This window comes from Ascaphus truei, chromosome 7, assembly GCF_040206685.1.
Source record: "Ascaphus truei isolate aAscTru1 chromosome 7, aAscTru1.hap1, whole genome shotgun sequence".
NCBI classification, from domain to species: Eukaryota; Metazoa; Chordata; class Amphibia; order Anura; family Ascaphidae; genus Ascaphus; species Ascaphus truei.
This window is the reverse complement of record NC_134489.1, coordinates 22,039,381-22,061,275: the sequence shown is the minus strand read 5'-3', so window position 1 is coordinate 22,061,275 and position 21,895 is coordinate 22,039,381. Positions and strand designations below refer to the sequence as shown.

The 21,895-nt window shown below is 50.1% G+C and overlaps 1 protein-coding gene across 2 annotated transcripts in view; it reads right to left on the bottom strand.

Annotated features, from left to right (window-relative positions):
• The window catches only part of LOC142498794 (putative methyltransferase DDB_G0268948), a 142,123-nt gene that overhangs the window by 13,582 nt on the left and 106,646 nt on the right, over positions 1-21,895 (bottom strand). For both annotated transcript variants that reach the window (XM_075607255.1, XM_075607254.1), the window contains 2 exons: positions 9,677-9,837; positions 9,251-9,464 (listed from right to left, as the gene is read on the bottom strand). In XM_075607255.1, coding sequence (XP_075463370.1) covers positions 9,251-9,464; positions 9,677-9,837 — 375 coding nt within the window. The remainder of the gene's footprint in view (positions 1-9,250; positions 9,465-9,676; positions 9,838-21,895) is intronic.

Genomic DNA, 21,895 nt, shown 5'->3' with positions numbered 1-21,895 from the left:
AGGGGGGAGAAGAGAGGTGAGGAGGGCAGGGAAGAGAGTGTTGAGGGGGTGAAAAGAGTGTTGAGGGGGAGAAGAGAGTAGTGAGGGGGGGAGAAGAGTGATGAGGGGGGAGAAGAGAGTGTTATGGGGGGAAAGAGAGTGTTGAGGGGAGGAGAAGATAGTGATGAGGGGAGGAGAAGAGAGAGAGGTGGGGGTGAGAAGATAGTGGGGAGGGGGGGAGAAGAGAGAGGTGAGGGGGGGGAGAAGAGAGGTGGGGGGGCGAGAAATAGGTGAGATGGAGAGAGAAGTGAGGGCAGGAGAGAGAGGAGAGGGGGAAAAAGAGTGGTGCGGATAGGGGGGAGCAAGTTGAGGGGGGAGCAAGGTCAGGGGTGGAGAAGAGAGATTAGGAAGGAGAAGAGAGAGGTGGAGGAGAAGAGAGAGGTGAAGTGGGAGAAGAGAGGTGAAGGGAGAGAATAGAGAGGTGAGGGGGAGAAGAGGGAGGTGAGGGGGGAAAGAAAGAGGTGTCAGGGGGAGAAGAAACAGGTGAGGGGGGACAAAGGATTATTGAGGGGGGAGAAGAGAGGTGAGGGGGGAGAAGAGAGGTGAGGGGGGGAAGGGTGAGGTGAGGGGGGGAAGGGTGAGGTGAGGGGGGGAAGGGTGAGGTGAGGGGGTAGAAGAGAGAGGTGAGGGGGGAGAGAAATAGGTGAGGGGGAAGAGAGAAGTGAGGGATGGAGAGAGAGGCGAGGGAGGAAAAGAGGGGTGAGGGTAGGGGCAGAGCAAGTTAAGGGGGGGAGCGAGGTGAGGGGGTGGATAAGAGAGATGAGGAAGGAGAAGCGACAGGTGAAGGAGGAAAAGAGAGAGGTGAGGGAGGAGAATAGAGAGGTGAGGGAGGAGAATAGAGAGGTGAGGGGAGAATAGAGATGTGAGGGGGGAGAAGAGATGTGAGGGGGGAAGGAGAGAGGTGAGGGAGGAGAAGAGAGAGGTGAGGGGGGATAAGAAGGAGATGAGGGGGGGAGAAGAGAGGTGAGGGGGAAAAAGAGGGGTTGAGGGTGGAAAGGGAGGTTAGGGGTGGAGAAGAGAGAGGTGAGGGAGAAGAGAGAGGTGAGGGAGAAGAGAGAGGTGAGGGAGAAGAGAGAGGTGAGGGAGAAGAGAGAGGTGAGGGAGAAGAGAGAGGTGGGGGAGAAGAGAGAGGTGAGGGAGAAGAGAGAGGTGAGGGAGAAGAGAGAGGTGAGGGAGAAGAGAGAGGTGAGGGAGAAGAGAGAGGTGAGGTAGAAGAGAGAGGTGAGGGGGGAGAAGAGAGGTGAGGGGGGAGAAGAGAGGTGAAAAGAGGGAGAAGAGAGGTGAGGGGAAGAAGAGAGATGTGGGGGGAGAGAAGAGAGAGGTGAGGGGGGATAAGAAGGAGATGAGGGGGGGAGAAGAGGTGAGGGGGAAAAAGAGGGGTTGAGGGTGGAAAGGGAGGTTAGGGGTGGAGAAGAGAGAGGTGAGGGAGAAGAGAGAGGTGAGGGAGAAGAGAGAGGTGAGGGAGAAGAGAGAGGTGAGGGAGAAGAGAGAGGTGAGGGAGAAGAGAGAGGTGAGGGAGAAGAGAGAGGTGAGGGAGAAGAGAGAGGTGAGGGAGAAGAGAGAGGTGAGGGAGAAGAGAGAGGTGAGGGAGAAGAGAGAGGTGGGGGAGAAGAGAGAGGTGGGGGAGAAGAGAGAGGTGATAGAGAAGAGAGAGGTGAGGGAGAAAATAGAGAGATGAGGGGGGAAAGAAAGAGGTGATGGGGGGAGAAGAGAGGTGATGGGGAGAAGAGAGGTGAGGGGTGGAGAAGAGAGGTGAGGGTGGGGATAATAAAGAATGAGGGAGAATAGAGAGGTGGGGGGAAAGAGATGAGGGGGAGGAGAGAGGGGCGCAGGGGCAAGGTAGAGGTGAGGGGAGGAGAAGAGAGGTGAGGGGGAAAAGACAGAGGTTATGGGGGGAAGAGAGAGGTGATGGGGAAAGAGAATTGAGGGAGAATAAGAGAGAAGTAAGGGTGTTAGAAGAGAGTGGTGAGGGGGGAGAAGAGAGGTGAGGAGGGCAGGGAAGAGAGTGTTGAGGGGGTGAAAAGAGTGTTGAGGGGGAGAAGAGAGTAGTGAGGGGGGGAGAAGAGTGATGAGGGGGGAGAAGAGAGTGTTATGGGGGGAAAGAGAGTGTTGAGGGGAGGAGAAGATAGTGATGAGGGGAGGAGAAGAGAGAGAGGTGGGGGTGAGAAGATAGTGGGGAGGGGGGGGAGAAGAGAGAGGTGATGGGGGGGAGAAGAGAGGTGGGGGGGCGAGAAATAGGTGAGATGGAGAGAGAGAAGTGAGGGCAGGAGAGAGAGGAGAGGGGGAAAAAGAGTGGTGCGGATAGGGGGGAGCAAGTTGAGGGGGGAGCAAGGTCAGGGGTGGAGAAGAGAGATTAGGAAGGAGAAGAGAGAGGTGGAGGAGAAGAGAGAGGTGAAGTGGGAGAAGAGAGAGGTGAAGGGAGAGAATAGAGAGGTGAGGGGGAGAAGAGGGAGGTGAGGGGGGAAAGAAAGAGGTGTCAGGGGGAGAAGAAACAGGTGAGGGGGGACAAAGGATTATTGAGGGGGGAGAAGAGAGGTGAGGGGGGAGAAGAGAGGTGAGGGGGGAGAGAAGAAAGAATGGGGGGAGAATAGAGATGTGGGGGGAGAGATGTGGGGGGAGGAGAGAGGTGAGGGGGGGGAAGGGTGAGGTGAGGGGGGGAAGGGTGAGGTGAGGGGGTAGAAGTGGGGAGAGAAGAGAATGTTGAGGGGGAGAAGAGAGTGTTGAGGGGGGAGAAGAGAGTGTTGAGGGGGGGAGAAGAGAGTGTTGAGGGGGGAGAAGAGAGTGGTGAGGGGGGGAGAAGAGAGAGGTGAGGGAGGAGAAGAGAGAGGTGAGGGGGGAGAGAAATAGGTGAGGGGGAAGAGAGAAGTGAGGGATGGAGAGAGAGGCGAGGAAGGAAAAGAGGGGTGAGGGTAGGGGCAGAGCAAGTTAATGGGGGGAGCGAGGTGAGGGGGTGGATAAGAGAGATGAGGAAGGAGAAGCGACAGGTGAAGGAGGAAAAGAGAGAGGTGAGGGAGGAGAATAGAGAGGTGAGGGAGGAGAATAGAGAGGTGAGGGGAGAATAGAGATGTGAGGGGGGAGAAGAGATGTGAGGGGGGAAGGAGAGAGGTGAGGGAGGAGAAGAGAGAGGTGAGGGGGGATAAGAAGGAGATGAGGGGGGGAGAAGAGAGGTGAGGGGGAAAAAGAGGGGTTGAGGGTGGAAAGGGAGGTTAGGGGTGGAGAAGAGAGAGGTGAGGGAGAAGAGAGAGGTGAGGGAGAAGAGAGAGGTGAGGGAGAAGAGAGAGGTGAGGGAGAAGAGAGAGGTGAGGGAGAAGAGAGAGGTGAGGGAGAAGAGAGAGGTGAGGGAGAAGAGAGAGGTGAGGTAGAAGAGAGAGGTGAGGGGGGAGAAGAGAGGTGAGGGGGGAGAAGAGAGGTGAAAAGAGGGAGAAGAGAGGTGAGGGGAAGAAGAGAGATGTGGGGGGAGAGAAGAGAGAGGTGAGGGGGGATAAGAAGGAGATGAGGGGGGGAGAAGAGAGGTGAGGGGGAAAAAGAGGGGTTGAGGGTGGAAAGGGAGGTTAGGGGTGGAGAAGAGAGAGGTGAGGGAGAAGAGAGAGGTGAGGGAGAAGAGAGAGGTGAGGGAGAAGAGAGAGGTGAGGGAGAAGAGAGAGGTGAGGGAGAAGAGAGAGGTGAGGGAGAAGAGAGAGGTGAGGGAGAAGAGAGAGGTGAGGTAGAAGAGAGAGGTGAGGGGGGAGAAGAGAGGTGAGGGGGGAGAAGAGAGGTGAAAAGAGGGAGAAGAGAGGTGAGGGGAAGAAGAGAGATGTGGGGGGAGAGAAGAGAGAGGTGAGGGGGGATAAGAAGGAGATGAGGGGGGGAGAAGAGAGGTGAGGGGGAAAAAGAGGGGTTGAGGGTGGAAAGGGAGGTTAGGGGTGGAGAAGAGAGAGGTGAGGGAGAAGAGAGAGGTGAGGGAGAAGAAAGAGGTGAGGGAGAAGAGAGAGGTGAGGGAGAAGAGAGAGGTGAGGGAGAAGAGAGAGGTGAGGGAGAAGAGAGAGGTGAGGGAGAAGAGAGAGGTGGGGGAGAAGAGAGAGGTGGGGGAGAAGAGAGAGGTGAGGGAGAAGAGAGAGGTGAGGGAGAAGAGAGAGGTGAGGGAGAAGAGAGAGGTGAGGGAGAAGAGAGAGGTGAGGGAGAAGAGAGAGGTGAGGTAGAAGAGAGAGGTGAGGGGGGAGAAGAGAGGTGAGGGGGGAGAAGAGAGGTTAGGGGAAGAAGAGAGATGTGGGGGGAGAGAAGAGAGAGGTGAGGGGGGTGAAGAGAGAGGTGAGGGGGGTGAAGAGAGAAGTGAGGGGGGAAGAGAGAAGTGAGGGGGGAAGAGAGAAGTGAGGGGGGAAGAAGAGAGGTGAGGGGGAGTAGAGAGAGGTGAGGGGGAGTAGAGAGAGGTGAGGGGGAGTAGAGAGAGGTGAGGGGGAGTAGAGAGAGGTGAGGGGGAGTAGAGAGAGGTGAGGGGGAGTAGAGAGAGGTGAGGGGAAGAAGAGAGAGGTGAGGGGGAGAAGAGAGGTGAAGTGGAGAAGAGAGAGGTGAGGGGGAAAGAAAGAGGTGACAGGGGGAGAAGAGGGTGGTGAGTGTGTAGAAGAGAGGTGAGGGTGGGGAGAAGAAAGAATGGGGGGAGAATAGAGAGGTGGGGGGGAGAGAGATGAAGGGGGAAGAGAGAGAGGTGAGGGGGGAAGGGAGAGGTTAGGGGGGAGAAGAGAAAGGTGGGGGGAGAATAGTGGTGAGGGGGGGGAAGAGTGTGGTGAGGGGGAAGAAGACAGATGAGGGGAGAAGAGAGTGTTGAGGGGGGAGAAGGGAAGTGTTGTGGGGGGAGAAGAGTGGTGAGGGGGAAAAAGAGAGTGGTGGGTGGGGAGAAGAGAGGTGAGGGGGAGAGAGAGATGATGGGGAGAAGAGAGCTGGGGGAAGAGAGGGGTGAGGGGGAAGAGAGTGGTGAGGGGGAGAAGAGAGCTGGGGGGAAGAGAGTGGTGAGGGGGAGAAGAGAGCTGGGGGGAAGAGAGAGTTGAGGGGGGAGAAGAGAGGTGAGGGGGGAGAAGAGAGAGGTGAGGGGGAGAAGAGAGAGGTGAGGAGGGCAGAAGAGAGGTGATGGGGGAGAAGAGAGAGGTGATGGGGGGAGAAATAGGTGAGATGGAGAGAGAGAAGTTAGGGCAGGAGAGAGAGGCGAGGGGGAAAAAGAGTGGTGAGGGTAGGGGGAGCAAGTTGAGGGGGGAGCGAGGTCATGGGTGGAGAAGAGAGACGAGGAAGGAGAAGAGAGAGATGAGGGAGGAGAAGAGAGGTGAGGGAGGAGAAGAGAGGTGAGGGAGGAGAAGAGAGGTGAGGGAGGAGAAGAGAGGTGAGGGATGAGAAGAGAGGTGAGGGATGAGAAGAGAGGTGAGGGAGGAGAAGAGAGGTGAGGGAGGAGAAGAGAGGTGAGGGAGGAGAAGAGAGGTGAGGGAGGAGAAGAGAGATGAGGGAGGAGAAGAGAGGTGAGGGAGGAGGAGAGGTGAGGGAGGAGGAGAGGTGAGGGAGGAGAAGAGAGGTGAGGGAGGAGAAGAGAGGTGAGGGAGGAGAAGAGAGGTGAGGGGGGAGAAGAGGGAGGTGAGGGGGGAGAAGAGGGAGGTGAGGGTGGAGAAGAGGGAGGTGAGGGTGGAGAAGAGGGAGGTGAGAGGGAGAAGAGGGAGGTGAGGGGGGAGAAGAGGGAGGTGAGGGGGGAGAAGAGGGAGGTGAGGGGGGAGAAGAGGGAGGTGAGGGGGGAGAAGAGGGAGGTGAGGGGGGAGGTGAGGGGGGAGAAGAGAGCGGTGAAGGGGGAGAAGAGAGAGGTGAGGGAGAGAAGAGGGAGATGAGGGGGGAAAGAAAGAGGTGACAGGGGGAGAAGAAAGAGGTGACAGGGGGAGAAGAGAGAGGTGAGGGGGGAGAAGAGAGGTGAGGGGGGAGAAGAGAGGTGAGGGGAGAAGAGATGTGAGGCGGGAAAGAGATGTGAGGCGGGAAAGAGATGTGAGGGGGGAAAGAGATGTGAGGGGGGATAAGAGAGAGGTGAGTGTGGGGAGAAGTGAGAGGTGAGGGTGGGGAGAAGTGAGAGGTGGGGGGAGAATAGAGGTGTGGGAGAGAAGAGTGGGGGGAGAAAAGTGGGGGGAGAAGAGTGTTGATGGGAGGAGAAGTGAGGTGTGGGGGGATAAGATAAGAAGAGAGACGTGAAGGGAGGAGAAGAGAGAGGTGCGAGGGGGAGAAGAGAGAGGTGAGGAGGGGGAGAGAGAGATGAGGGGAGAGAAGACAGAGGTAAAGAGAGGGGAGAAGAGAGGTGAGGAAAGGGGGGCGAATAGAGGGGGGAAGTGCAAGAGGCAAAAAGAGAGAGAGGTGAGGGAGGAGAAGTGAGGGGGGAGAAGAGAGAGGTGAGGGGGAGAAGAGAGAGGTGAGGGGGAGAAGAGAGAGGTGAGGGGGAGAAGAGAGAGGTGAGGGGGGATAAGAGAGAGGTGAGGGGGGAGAAGAGAGGTGAGGAGGGAGAAGAGTGATGGTGGAGAATAGAGATTTTGGGAGGGGAGAAGAGAGAGGTGAGGAGGGGGAGAGAGATGAGGGGGGAGAAGACAGAGTTGAGGAGAGGGGGGAGAAGAGAGGGGGGACATAGAGAAAGGGGGGAGGTGCAAGAGGTGAGAAGAGAGAGAGGTGAGGGGGTGAAGAGAGAGGTGAGGGGGTGAAGAGAGAGGTGAGGGGGGAGAAGAGAGAGGTGAGGGGGAAGAAGAGAGAGGTGAGGGGGGGAAGAGGGGTGAGGGGGAGAAAAGAGAGGTGAGGGGGAGAAGAGAGAGATGAGGGGGGAGAAGAGAGAGGTGAGGGTGGGGAGAAGTGAGAGGTGGGGGGAGAATAGAGGTGTGGGAGAGAAGAGTGGGGGGAAAAGAGAGAGTTGATGGGGGAGTGAGAGATGAGGGGGGAGAAGACAGAGGTAAAGAGAGGGGAGAAAGAGAGGTGAGGAAAGAGGGGAGAATAGAGGGGGGGAGTGCAAGAGGCAAAAAGAGAGAGAGGTGAGGGGGGAGAAGAGAGAGGTGAGGGGGGAGAAGAGAGAGGTGAGGGGGGAGAAGAAAGAGGTGAGGGGGGAGAAGAGAGAGGTGAGGGGGAGAAGGGAGGTGAGGGTTGGGAGAAGAGAGTGATGGTGGAGAATAGAGATTTTTGGGAGGGGAGAAGAGAGAGGTGAGGAGGGGGAGAGAGAGATGAGGGGGGAGAAGACAGAGTTGAGGAGAGGGGGGAGAAAGAGAGAGGTGAGGAAAAGGGGGGAGAAGAGAGGGGGGACATAGAGAAAGGGGGGAGGTGCAAGAGGCGAGAAGAGAGAGAGGTGAGGGGGTGAAGAGAGAGGTGAGTGGGGAGTGAGAGAGGAGAGAGAGCTGAGGGGAGGGAATGGAGGGGTGAGGGGGGAGACGAGAGGGGAGAGGAGGGGGTGAGAAAAAGAGAGGTGAGAAGAGGGGGTGGAGAAGAGAGGGGGAGATAGAGAGAGGGGCGGTGCAAGAGGATAGAAAATAAAGAGGTGAGAGTGGGAGAGAAATGTTAGGAGAGGGGGGAGAAGAGAGGGGGCAGATAGAGAGAGGGGGAGGTTGCAAGAGGGGAGAGGTGAGGGGGAGAGAGAGGTGAGGGGGAGAGAGAGGTGAGGGGGAGGGAGAGGGGGAGGGAGAGGTGAGGGGGGAGGGAGAGGTGAGGGGGGAGGGAGAGGTGAGGGGGAAGAGAGGGGTGAGGTGAGGGGAGGAAAGGGATGAGGGGGGAGAAGTGGGGTATGGGGGAGAGGTGGGTGAAGGGGAGATGGTGAAGAGAAGTTGGGGGACAGTGATTTTAAATACAAACTAAATAAAAACCAGATAAAAATTACCTTATCACAAGCTATACAAGTTGTTGAAGAAATATTACTTTGTTGCATGTAACAAAGTTACTAGTTAGGACCTGCTAGCTTCTGACAGCACTAGCAGCTGTGTGAGAGAGCGTGCATATGCAGCTGTGCTGTGTGAGAGGAGGGGAACGGAGATGCAGCTGGAGCTTGGACCAAGAGAGGTACAGCTCAACCCTGTTATAGCGTGATCCGCTACAACACGGATCCACTTATAACTTGGTGTGAGTGTGACTCCCGTTTTTTAAAAGCTATATTTTTTAAAGCTTTATTGCTTACGGACGGACTGACTGACGGACCGACACACATACAATACTCCACTGCAAATCCCATACCATCCTCCCTGCCTATCACATCCCCTTGCCTGCACATCACCCACCCAGCCTGCACATCACATCCCCCTGCCTGCCCATCACATTCCCCTGCATTTACATCACCCCCCTACCTGCACATCACCCCCTCTGCACATCATATCCCAGCCCCCCTGCCCACCACATTGCCCTGCCTGCACATCACCCCCTGCATATCCCATCCCCCCTGCCCATCACATTCCCCCTTCCTGCACATCCCATCACCCCATACACACACCTTTCCCCCCTCCCTCCCTGTACCTCTGCCGGGAGGGAGGAGAGAAGGGAGCTGGTTGGGTTCTCACACAGACAGCTGACATCCCGGCCCAGACAGTGTGAGATCCTCCCTCCGCTCCCCCCCTCTCGCAGACTTACAGCTTTTCTGCACAGGATACAGATCAGCTACGGCTGCTGTGGGTAAGTCCTGCTTTGGGGTACCGCTGCAACGCTTGCTTCAGGGAGAGCTGGGAGAGTTATCCCAGCTCTCCCCCTCCGGTGGACATGGAACCCCTTATCGCGGCGGCCATTTTTTTTTAAAATCGTGATCTCGGTTATAACTCGGTCATATCTGGTGGACCCCGAGGACCACGTTATAACGGGGTTCAGGTGTATTTACTGTTAGCAATTTTCAATTTGGCAGGTTTTTTCTTTTAAATTCTCAGCGCATGCCCGCTGCATCTCTGAAAGGTGAATTGGCAAGTTGCCAAATATTCTGGGCATTACTGAATGAATAGTGCCCGGAATTCTAACCAGAGAGCAGGGATTTCAATAATGCCCAGAATTTAACAGCTTTAGCTTATTATTAGAGTTAATTTGACAGAGGAATCCATTTAGCTGAATCACATTGTGAGGAAGAGTCTTATGTTCTTTAGTAAATGTAAGAGTTACAACCCTTATTTAAGCATGTGCTCTGATACACTGCTTCGTGCGGAATCTCCACTTATTTAAGCAGTAGTCCATTCTAGATTACATTGTAAAGGAACCAGAACAGATAGTTTCCACCCACCTCAGTAATGATGGCTGTCAGTGTCTCAGAGACGTCCTGATATTGAATCTCAAATATAGGGATGAAAGCATGCAGGGCCAGACAGCCACCAGGCTTCAGCACTCGAGCTGCTTCCTGCATGAATTTGTCTATGATGAACCAATGAGCAGCAAGCCCTGCAAACACTAAGTCCACAGAGGCATCTTTCACAGGCAACTCCTCAGCTGGGGATGTGCTGCAGAGAGAAATGACCCACTGTAAAAGATGAAACCTGGAACAATAATTAGCGCAGAAGCGTGCATCTTACAGCACAGGAATAATAAAGGTTGTCGCACAAATAACTATATAACATTCATGGAGCTACTTGTAGAGAAACTCCTTGTTGTGATGATAAAGGCCGCTGTAAGCAAGTCGCTGGACAAACAAAAGACATATGAGAGGACTCACTGGTATAAGACATTATCCTCTGAAGTGGATCTTCTGGCCTCGTTTATCTGAGACTCACTGATGTCTATTCCAATCACCTTTTCAAAATGAGCAGCCACTGGTCGAGTGTATCTCCCTGTCCCACAGCCAACATCCACTGCCAGCTCAAAGGGTTTCCCTTTCTGTAATACAGAGAATGAAAAAATGGAACATCTAGTGAGGTGGGAGTAGAGTGGAGCTGCAACTCATGGGACTTAATACATTACGCTCATTTAATCAATTTTACGTGAGGTTAACCTCATTTAACGTCTCAATGCTAATGGGGTATTAATTCAAATCGGTAACATAATGTTCAACCTGCTCGAAACGCATTGGGATACTTTAACAAACAAGTTAGAAAAAGTTAAAAAGATTGCAGTTATAAAACCTGGAGGAATCACTGACGAAAAACGGGATAAGAAAATATCTGATTCACTGTATTGGGAAAAGGGGGATAGGAAGTACTTCGCTTCAACAGCACAGATAATTACTGTAGGATTAGATAGGTTAAAAATGGCTAACAATGGGTGCTAGCAGAGGATTAGAAATGGTATACAAAAACTAGCTGAAAGGAAAGGTGATTCCTCTTACTTAGGTGCACTACCTAATTTGATTACCACAATTATACAAATCATATAAGGAATGGTCCCATGTGATTGATATGATTGATGTATGATAATGTATATTAGTACAGAACATAATGAAACATATTTTAATTCATTTGATTAAAATACATTCAGCTTTGTAAAGAGATTTGCAAACAATCTAAAATATATAGTGACAAGGATCCCAGCGAAGCTATGATTGTAGTGACTAGCTGCCTGCGCCTGTGGTGATATTGGTTAGGGGATCACAGTTAAACTCTTACCACATCTGTAATAAACATTTGTAAAGATATAATGTTGCTGCTTGGTATAATGTGCTCCGACGTGTGATAATTCACATTGAAAGATACTTAGCGGGAACTGAAATAGAAGAATATTGCAGTGTGACTAAACGTGTCTTGAAATGCTACGAGGGCTGAGAGATTTGGATTATGTACTGAATTAATAATAGTACTTCTCTATTCCTAAATAGTATAGATAGGCTTGACCTAGTGGTTATTGATAAGTCACTATCAGAGACACCTGATGAGGCAGAGTTGAAAGCTCTGTATAATTCCCTGAATAGCAGCTGTGTTCGTGGAGCTCCTGCGCACCTGCATGTGCGCATTGCTGTGAGAACAGGCGAGGACAGTCAAACGTAGGCGTCGCTGATACCGAGATGAGAAGTTGAAATGCTACCGGTGAGGAGGGGAGACACAGCTGAATGCGGTGAACTGCCACTTACAGAGACGCACACAGCCACTCTCAGACAGACAGAAGCGATCAAAGGGAGACGCGATCGAGCGGTGCCAGAGAAACATCAGGAGACCATCAGGTACTCAGTACCCACACTTTCCTGGGACGCTATGTAGAGCACCAGGTGGAGGTTTGTGTTGTAGATTTTGGGATTGGATTACGACTCGGCATATAGCCGGGGCGCTGCTGTGTCTAATTAACAGATATATTACATCTGAAGGCAAGTGCCAACAGCGTGAAGGTCCCCTGTTCCAATTTATCCAGAGACATTAAGAATAAGAAGTACTGGTCCCACATATAAGACTCATATTACCCCAAAGCTCAAGAATGTTGAACTCCTCATGAGCAGATACAAAGACATTGTGAATCAACCTATACATTCCATTTTTAACCTATTTTCAGGCAATTCATTCTATATGAAACAATGTTGCTTGTTTGCTGGTATACTATCTATGTAATGTTAGTGTTTTCCTTGTTTTGATACTTGGGATCATTATAAGTATAACATTTTTCTTCAATTATTACAGTCATAATTACCTTGCAATCTTCCTTAAATTGTTATATTTCTATATTGCGCCGGATGCTTTTTATATCATTGATATTGTGTTTTTTGTGTTAAAACCAGCATTGGGGCTGCAGATTTTAGAAATATTTTTTCTTTATCTCTATATTTCCGCACACCTGATATTCATCAGAATATACACAGCCAGGCTATAAGATACCACCACATATGCTCTGACACTGAAGAGAGAAACAGGCATCTCACAACCCTGACCGAATCGTTCAGACAGAAGGGATACAAACCTAAGACCATTGCCAAAACTATTACATCTGCACTAAAAGCCCCACGAGAACACCTGCTACAATACAGACAGAGAGAACCTACCACACGCATACCACTAGCGGCCACATACAACCCTACCCTAGAGGGAATACGAAAAATAATCAAAGATCTGCAACCCATGCTCGAAGAGGATGTGACATTAAAAGAAATCTTTCCCAAACCTCCCATTCTTGCGTTCCGGCAACCACCAAATCTCAAACAAAAATTAGTCAACAGAAAACTTCACAACAAACTTAAAGACACTGATAATGGCACAAAACCGTGCAACAACACACGTTGCAAACTCTGCAAACTTATATGCCAAGATCCCCCAGCCAGACACAACCATGGAACACTCAATGTTAAAGGATCATACAGCTGCACATCCAGGAATGTAGTGTATATGATTCAATGCAACAAATGTGACCAAGGATGCTACATTGGGGAAACCAGCCAAAAACTACAAGGCAGAATGAATATGCACAGACACTCCATACTTCACCACGAAGAAGGAAGATACTGCTCACCAGTGGGACATCATTTCTCACAACCAGATCATTCCATAAATGATTCAAAAATCAAAATCCTCAATGGAATGTTCAAACGCACCCAAGAACGGAAAACATTTGAGCTCCGAATGAGAAGACTCTTTGATACCCAAACAAGTGGACTTAATGCAGACATGGGGCTTCTCGCACACTATCAGAATTTGTTGTAAGGGTCCTTGTGACAGAGTGAAGTCAACTCCTATCAGTTATGCCTGGGAGACATATGTCTGAGTGCTTCATCCAGCACTCATAAGGGTTAACTCAGGTGGAAGTTAGGTAATCAAGATGTAAGCTGACACCTGATAGCCAGCAAGGTAGAAAAGGATCTTGTTACTGGCAGTAGCTGTCTCTCTCAGACCAGAGCACAAGGATATATGTGCCAGACGGATACAGCACACTACTTACTGCAACCAAAGTAAGACTTGTTCCTTTGTTTTTCTGACTGCTTAAAAGACTCTTACGGTTTGGTTATGGTTTAGAAAGCCAGCCTGCTAGATAGGCCTGCTGTGTTAGTCAGTTTCTCCCAATGGGGAGCAGGATTTGCTTTGTTTTTTTTGTTTCAATTTTTTTTATTAGGCAGATATGACATTACAGGGTATAGATAATACAAACAGTAAGCCCGCCTAATACACATTTTTTTTTTTCTTAACTGGGAAGAAAAGAGGAAAGGCTCAACGTCTCCTTGACCATATGTGGTCCAACGGGGCGGCGTGAGCATGGAAACAGAGAGGGGATAGAGAAGGGAGGGGGAGTGGGGTGGGGGGAGGGGATGGGGAGGGTGTAATGGGGAAAGGTCTTTTTCCCTAGCTTCTTGGCAGTTCTGGTTTGGATCTTGGTGTCCATTGGACCTCTGATCTGTTAAGGGGTGTTTCGTCTTAGGAGCGCCATGTGGGTGTACCATGGATCCCAAATATTAGTGAATGAGGTAGAAGACCTCTTAAGGAAAGCAGACAATCTCTCCATGTCCATTACTTCTTGCACCCTTCTTATTATTGTTTGTTTTGAGGGGGGAGACACTTTCTTCCAGGCGGCTGCCACCGCACACCTAGCCGCCGTGAGGATGAAGGAGACTAATTTTCCTGTTGGTCGGTCCAGATAGTCTAGGGGCTTGGCCAACAGGTAGGTCAGCGGTTCAACAGGTATTTTGAGGTCTGTGACCTCCTCTATTAATTTTTGTGTTGTTTCCCAGTATTTCTGAATTTCCAGACATGTCCACCAAATGTGGGCCATGTCCCCCTTTTGACCGCAGCCTCTCCAACATAGATCGGATGCCAGTGGGTAGATTTGATTTAGTCTGACTGGGGTAAGATACCAGCGGAACATTATTTTGTAAATATTTTCTCTGATTGTGGTACATATAGAAGTTCCTGAGGCATTTTCCCAAATACTTTCCCAATCCTCTCGGTCTATAACTATGTCCAATTCTGCTGCCCAATGCAGCATATAGTCATGTGTGGGGGCTTCTGTGCCCCTCTCTAGCTCCGCACATATTTGTGTTATTAGACCTTTCTGGTGAGCTGTTTCTCTGCAGAGCCGCTCAAAACCTGTGAGAGGGGGAAATTTCAATGTTGGGGATATTGTTTGGATAAAGTGTCGAATTTGTAAGTACTTGAACACGTTCAGTCCTATTATTCCATATTTGGTTTGTATGTTTTGATAGCTCAGGAACTCCCCGAGGCTCAAGAGGTCGGCAATCACCTTGATGTTTTTGATTTGAAATTGGTCAAATTGTCTGGGCTCACAGCCAGGTGGGAATTTCGGATTTTTGTGAATCGGTATAAGTTGGGATTGTGGTGTTGTGAGCTTGTACTTGAGTTTGCTTTTCGTCCAGGTCTCCCATGTGTGTCTCATTGGGCCTAGTTTGAATTTGCTATTCTGCATGTCCTCCTTGTTCAGGGACCAAAGGCAAGCTGGCAGTGAAGGCGTTCCGGCATATTGTGTTTCTATATCCAGCCAACAATATTGGTTTGGGTTTGCGTTCCAGACTACCACCTGTCGCAGTTGGGCAGCTAGGTAGTATTTTGTGATGTCTGGGACTCCCAGTCCTCCTCTCCCCCTTGAGGCCAAGAGAACTGTTCTAGGGACTCTAGGTTTTTTACCTTGCCAAATAAAGTGGAAGATTAGTTTTTGGATATTTTTCAGTTCCGAGCCAGGGATGTGGACCGGGAGAGTCTGGAAGTAATACAATAACCTAGGGAGTATGTTCATTTTAACCGAGACCATTCTCCCGATCCATGATATTTGATAACCTCCCCATTTTTCTAAATCTTGTTTAATTTTATGGAATAAGGTCGGATAGTTATGTTGGTATAGGGATTGGTAGGTCCTCGATATCTTAACCCCCAAGTATTTGATACAAGAGGAGCTCCAACGGTAATTGAAGTTTAGTTTGAGGAGTTTCACCTCTGGCTCTGGCAGGCTTAGATTTAGGGCTTCTGACTTATCATTGTTTATTTTATATCCTGAGATTTTTCCAAAATCCCGGAGTTCTTTTTGAAGGTTGGGTAGGGAGATTTGGGGTTTGGAAAGGGTTAGTATGACATCATCCGCGAATAGGGAGATTTTGTGCTGCCTGTTTCCAATTTCTATTCCTTGGATGTCCGTATTGAGTCGTATTGCTGATGCTAGTGGTTCTATCGTTAGCGCAAAGAGGAGAGGAGATAGAGGGCATCCCTGTCGAGTCCCATTTGTTATCTCGAATCTCTGGTTATTGCCCCCTGGTAGTTTTACTGTAGCTGACGGGTTTTGATATAGTCTACGGACCCCCTCTAAGTATGCGTCTTTAAAGCCAAATTTGCGCATAGTCTGGTCCAAAAATTGCCAGTTTATTCTATCGAACGCCTTCTCTGCGTCCAGGCTTAACAGGAGTGCTTTGGTGCCTGTTAGGTGAACATGGTCAATGATATTAATTATTTTTCGGGTATTGTCTGAGGCTTGTCTCCCCGCGACAAATCCTACTTGATCGATGTTAATTAACCTCGGTAATATTGGGTTTAGCCTGTTTGCCAAAATTTTGCTATATAGTTTGAGATCACTATTGAGGAGGGAGATTGGACGGTAGCTTCCACATTGCATCGGGTCTCTGCCTTCCTTATGTATTATAGCCAAATTGGCTAGAGACATTGTTGGGGGGATTTGATTCCCTTCCATAAAATGGTTGAATGTTTTTAGCAGATGCGTGGAGAGGGTTGGCAAGAATCTTTTATAGTAAATATTTGTGAAACCGTCAGGGCCAGGAGATTTAGTGAGCTTTAGTGATTTGACCGCCTCTTCCAGTTCCTCTTTTGAGATCTCAGCGTTGAGGACTGTGTTTTCCTCCTCCGTCAGTGAGGGGAGTTGGCATTTATTTAAGTATTGAGTTATAGATTCTGACGCTATCGGTACAGGTCGGCCGTTTTTAGCTCTCAAGTTGTATAGTTCTGTGTAATATCTTGTGAATTCCGCTGCAATCTTGCTTTCACTATATTGAATCTCACCAGACCTACTCTTGATCGCCGTTATTTGGGATCTTTTTTGTATCCCTCTTAATTTACTGGCTAGGAGTCTGTCGGCCTTGTTGCCTTTGTCATAATATTGTTGTTTGGTCCATTTGAGGGCCTTTTCAACGTCCTCCAGCTGGGTTTGTCTAAGCTTTGTTCTAGCATCTATTAATGATTTGTATATTTTTTTTGAGGGATGTGCTTTATGAGCTTGCTCTATTGCTTTTATGTTTTCTGCGAGTTCTTTGATTAGCGCTTGGCGGGCTTTTTTCCTGTGGGATGCGATGGAAATAAATTTCCCTCTGATAGTTGCCTTATGGGCTTCCCATAGGATTGCTGGAGAGGAGACTGTTCCCATATTGAGGGAGAAATAGTCCTTAAGTGAGGATCTGATTTCTCTCTCAATCTCTGGGTTATTTAGTAGTGAATCGTTCAGTCTCCAGGTGTACGCTGTTGTTTTTTCAAAGGGGACTGACAGAGTCAAGGTGACCGGGGCATGGTCTGACCATGTGATTGAGCCAATGTCTGATTCTATGGCTGCCGCCATCACATTTTTGGTGGTCAAAATGTGGTCTATTCGAGAGTAAGTCTGGTGAGGTGCTGAGTAGAATGTATAGTCTCTCTGGCCCTGATGTTGGGTTCTCCAGACATCCACCAGTGAGAATTCGCTCATGATTTCCCTGAACCTTTTCCCTTTGATCTGGGAGTGGGTTTTGCGGGGGGGGCCCATGGTGGTTGATCTGTCCTCGGTAGGGTTTAAGACCATATTTAAGTCTCCTCCCACTATCATCGACGACAGATATCCCGGGTCAACACCCTCGAGAACAGCTTGTAAAAATTCTGTTTGGTTCTCGTTTGGGGCGTATACATTGATCAGGACGATTGCCGAGCCCGCTAGGGAGCCATATACCATTAGGAATCTACCCTCTGGGTCCATTGTTGTTCTGACATGATTAAATGGGGTGCCTTGTCTGATAAGGATAGCCACACCCCTCTTCTTACTACTAAATGATGCAAAAAAGCATGTCGGGAATATTTTTTTGAATAAATTTGGGGGGTCCTGTGATGTGAAGTGGGTCTCCTGCAAGAATATGATGTCTCCCCCTGTTTTTTTCATGTCGTTGAGTGCCAGTCTCCGTTTTCTATTATTTTGGAGTCCCTTAACATTCAGTGAGCAGATCTTTATTGGGGCTGTGGATGTCATTGTGATTTTTTTGTGGCTTGAGGACTCAGGATCTCCCCCTTCCCACTGGAGGGGATCTTGCTTTTATGTCCTAGGTATGTATTACTTCGAGAGCTGCTTTGTTTATGGGGTAGGGGTGTGTCTTGTCTATATTTTCTTTGGTAGTTGTTTGTGTGGTGCCAAGGAGGGGGGAGAGGGGAGGGGGGTATGGGGGGGAGGGAGGGTGGGAAAAGATCCGCTGGGACAGAGTCAGCGGATAGAGAGCAGATAGGATTAGGGCCTTTTCAGGTCCTAATATTGTGTTGCCAGACCTAGTGAAGGCCGGCATTTGGGCAGATGTGCCCATCTAGGGAGGTTCCGGCACCAGTGACCGGCGTGCAACAGAGGGGTCTAGACCCTAGGTTGCTAGTGTGTTGCGCTTTTCCCTTTTCTGTCGTCATGTTTTGGTTTTGGAATGCGTCGTGTTTTACTTGTATGGGGGGGTTTATAAGGGGGGGGGGGCGGGTGGAATAAGGGGGGAAGGGTAAGCACCCGAAGAGACGTTCAGGTTGCGAGTGTTGAAGTCGTTTACGCTGGCTGTATAGCTCGGGTTATTTTACCATTTTGGTGAGGTATATAAGGGTGCGTATTTCTCTGTTGGTTACTTAGGGCCGGTTGGCAGCGTTCTACTAGGGCGATGGAGGGCGGGGAGTGCAGGGGCGAGTGGTGAGGGTGGGGGGGGGGGGGAGTTGAGGGGGGGGCGTCCTAACTTTCTCTCTCCTCGATGTTAGTAGTTATGGCTTAGGTCTAACTTTTATTGGATCTGTATGCGTTGTGTGTAGCATCCTGAACATAGCCCATACTAGTACACAGTCAGATTTCTGGTTTAACATATACAGACGAATGTTCCTGGTAGATAACATAGTAAACCTGCGTTTACCTACACCTCGTTATTGTCATGGCATGCAATACGTCCAGTCTGCTTGTACAAACATAGCGATGTGACCCTGGTATATGATATTTCAAATCTACCTTGACATAGATAACAATATGGGTCTGACACGAAACACAACGCAGTCGCGCCAACACCTCCTGATCTTTGATCCTGAGGTGTACCATAGCAAGCCTGGGTTAACTTATTTTATTGGATCTGTATGCGTTGTGTGTAGTATCATATACGTAGTCTATTATTAGTACACAATCAGCTGTCTGATTAACATATACAGAGAAGTGTTCCTGATAGGTTACATAATAAGCCTGCTTTAACCTACACATCGTTATTGTCATGGCATGTAATACATCGGCGCTGTTTTAACATAGCTACGCAATCCTGGTATATAATATATCAAATCTACCTTGGCATACATAACAATATAGGTCTGACATGGAACACAACACAATCGCGCTAATACCCCTTGCACTATGATCCTGAGGTGTACCATAGCAAGCCTGGATTCACCTATACTGTGATGTGGTCCAGGCATGCAGCGTGGCAGACCTGTTTCGTCATGCGCAGTAGGTAACATGTAAATGATTTAAAATGACCCATACAGCAGCATCTGTATGAGAACCTGATGATTTCGCCCTGACATAAACATCTGAGTACTCTTGTCAAGTGTTCTGGCACATTTATGGTAGAGTCTTGGGCAGCAGCCTGTCTCGGCTACAGCATAAGGGAGAGGGGGGGGGGAGAGAGGGTGGGGGGGGAAGGAAAGGTGGGGAGGGGAGGGAAGGTGGGGGGGGAGGGATTGTGGGGGGGGAGGGATTGTGGAGGGGGGGTGGGGTGGGGGGGGGATGTGAGGTGGGGGGAGGATGTGAGGGGGGGGGGGAGGGAACTGGGAGGGACTCCCATTCTTAGGTTTTGCTATCGGCTTGGAACATTGAACATATAAGCCCCTAGGAATCCCATTGTTCTTTTTAGCCGATATTATTTTAGAGTTTTATGTCTGCGGCCCATGGTTGGAGATTTAGCATGGGTTGTGAACCAAGGTATCTTTGCATTGTTCAAGTTCTTTTCATGTCAATTTGGGTCTCATGGGGCCCTTGGGGGGGGGTATGGGTATCAAAGCATGGGGAGGCCTTCTGTGGCCGGGGGGGGGATGGGGGGGGTAAGCCCGGGTTCTCCAAATGTGGCGTGACTCTCTGATCGCCGCAGTGTAATATAAATAAAGCCACTGAAGTTTTCATTTATCCTGAAACTACACATGTGGACTGTTCCCTGACCTCGGCTACAGGCCATCCTGCCACAGGTGGTGTCAGAAGTGGGATGTCGGACGGCCCCTGTATCTGAAGGGCCACACAAAAAAAAAATGGAGACATTTTTTCCTCAGTTCCTTGAGCAACAGCTCCAGCTAGCAGAGAAACAAGCTGAGCAACAGGCCCAGCAAATAGAATGGCAGGCCAAGCAAGCAGAGTGACAAGCCCAGCAAGATGAGCAACAGGCCCGGCGAGAGGAAAAGCTACTCCAACTGCTGGTCAAAGGCCGAGCCCCAGGCAGACCAGAGATTCCAAATAACCCACCGGTGATATTGCATAAAATGAAGCCAACCGAAGACCCAGAGGCATTTCGCCTCACTTTTGAAAGGGTAACCACGGCCCATGGCTGGACAATTGATCGCTGGGTAACGACTCTGGCTCCACTCCTCAAAGGAGAAGCTCAGGCAGCCTACCAGGCTCTTCCAGCAGACGAGGCCATGGACTATCAGCAACTAAAGGCTGCTATTCTGGATCGCCTAGGCCTTACTCCAGAGACCTACCGTCAGCTGTTCCGGACAGTCAAATATACAAACTGAGACAGACCCCGGGTCGTAGCCCACCGCTTAGTAGACTTATGTACCAGGTGGATACAACCGGAGAAGCATACCCAGGCAGAGATCCAGTTTGTGCTCGAGCAGTTCATACAGATACTGCCCCCCTCCTCCCGCTCCTGGGTAAAAAGACACGCTGCATTTTCCCTGGATTCAGCGGTCCACTTGGTGGAAAACTTCCTTGGCGACGACACCCAACAGGATAGCTGGGAATGGTCTGTGCAAACACCAGTTGCTTCCGTTGATGCTATAGGCAGGAGAGCAGACAATCGAGGGGTCTACAACTCGCCAGCTCGGGAGATCCAGTCAACCCGATCGGAAGACCCTTTCCCATCTCGGAGGGTTCCTGGTACAAACTCCCGCAGAGACGCCCGTCCCGGGTCCGAGGCCATTGGATCACTCAAGGGAGGCCACCACCCACAGTATTCCCCGAGAACATGGACTCCTGTCACCCATCCGGTGGAGAGGATAACCCCACCAACCAGAAGGGAGGATCCCATCCAACAGCGGAGAGGTCAAAACACCAAGCCCCGTCGAGAGCTTCCGCTGACGACCGAGTTTGCGGACTCAGGAGATGATGAGATGGACTGTTCATATGGCAGAACCACTGCCACAGCTTGTCTCCGGGGGGACCACAATCCGTGGTTAGTCCCAGCATCTCTGGAGGGGAAAAAAGTAAAAGCCATGCTGGACTCGGGATCTGGAAAAACCCTGATCCTAGAGGGCCTAATTCCAAGCAACAGACTATCTTATGACTCTCCTTGGAATATCGAATGTATCCATGGGGATACAAAGAGATACCCAACGGAGAACGTTCTACTGCGTATCAAGGATCAAGAGGCTAGCCTACTAGTGGGAGTTGCTCCCTGGCTACCTGCTCCTGTTCTACTTGGCCGAGACTAGCCCTACTTCGAAACATTCTTGGCCCCTACTCCTACGGAGCCTACTTCTCTGGTGCCGGAGAAGCCCGGAGACTTGTTTCCTTTTTCCCCAGAGATTTTCCCCGTAGACACCACGTCCCAAAGACACGTAAACAGAGATGTGCGGAAAAAGAGGACTGGTTAAGAAAGGCTGGGACTCTTGGTAACATTAGTCAGCCCAAAGGACTGCAGGTCATGGCCGGGGATGACCTGGGTGGGGAACAGATAGATACGGGAATTTTGCCAGTCCTGGATCTTCCTGACTTCCGTCAGAGGCAGAGGGAGGACCCAGCTCTGGCTAGACAATATGAGAAGGTGGTACAGGTCAACAACAAGATAATGGATGAACAAGGTGTAAAAGGGTTTCCACATTTTGAACTGTTGAATGACATCCTATATCGTGTGAATAAGGTTACACAAACAGGGGAGGTCATTCGCCAGATGCTAGTCCCTAAAGGGTTGATTAAAACAGTGTTCACCCTAGCCCATACTCTCCCATGGGGTGGTCATTTGGGCAGAGATAAGACCACGGACCGCATCTCGTCCCGGTTTTACTGGCCAGTCATACATGGTGACATCATGAAACTATGTGAGACATGTCCTGAATGCCAGTTAACTAGCCAAAAAGGACAGAAGCCGGCTCCCTTGGTCCCTCTGCTCTTGGTAGCCGTCCCATTCGAGAGAATTGGGGTAGATCTGGTCGGACCTTTAGAACCCTCTGCGAAGGGACATAAATTTATACTCGTTGTTGTAGATTATGCCACCAGATATCCTGAGGCCTTCCCTCTGAGATCAGCCACTGCTAAACAGGTTGCTCACAGGCTGTTAGAACTGTTCTCTAGGGTAGGACTTCCCCAAGTAATGTTAACTGACCAGGGAACAAATTTCATGGCAAAGTTAATGCAGGATGTCCTGAAGTTATTGGAGGTAAAATCCGTCCGGACCTCATTCTACCATCCTCAGACTGATGGATTCGTAGAGAGGTTTAACCGTACTTTAAAAACCATGCTTAGGAAGTTTGTGGACACTGAAAAGCAAGCTTGGGATGAACTTCTCCCTTTCCTGTTGTTTGCGGTACGAGAAGTTCCCCAATCATCCACAGGCTTCTCCCCGTTTGAGCTC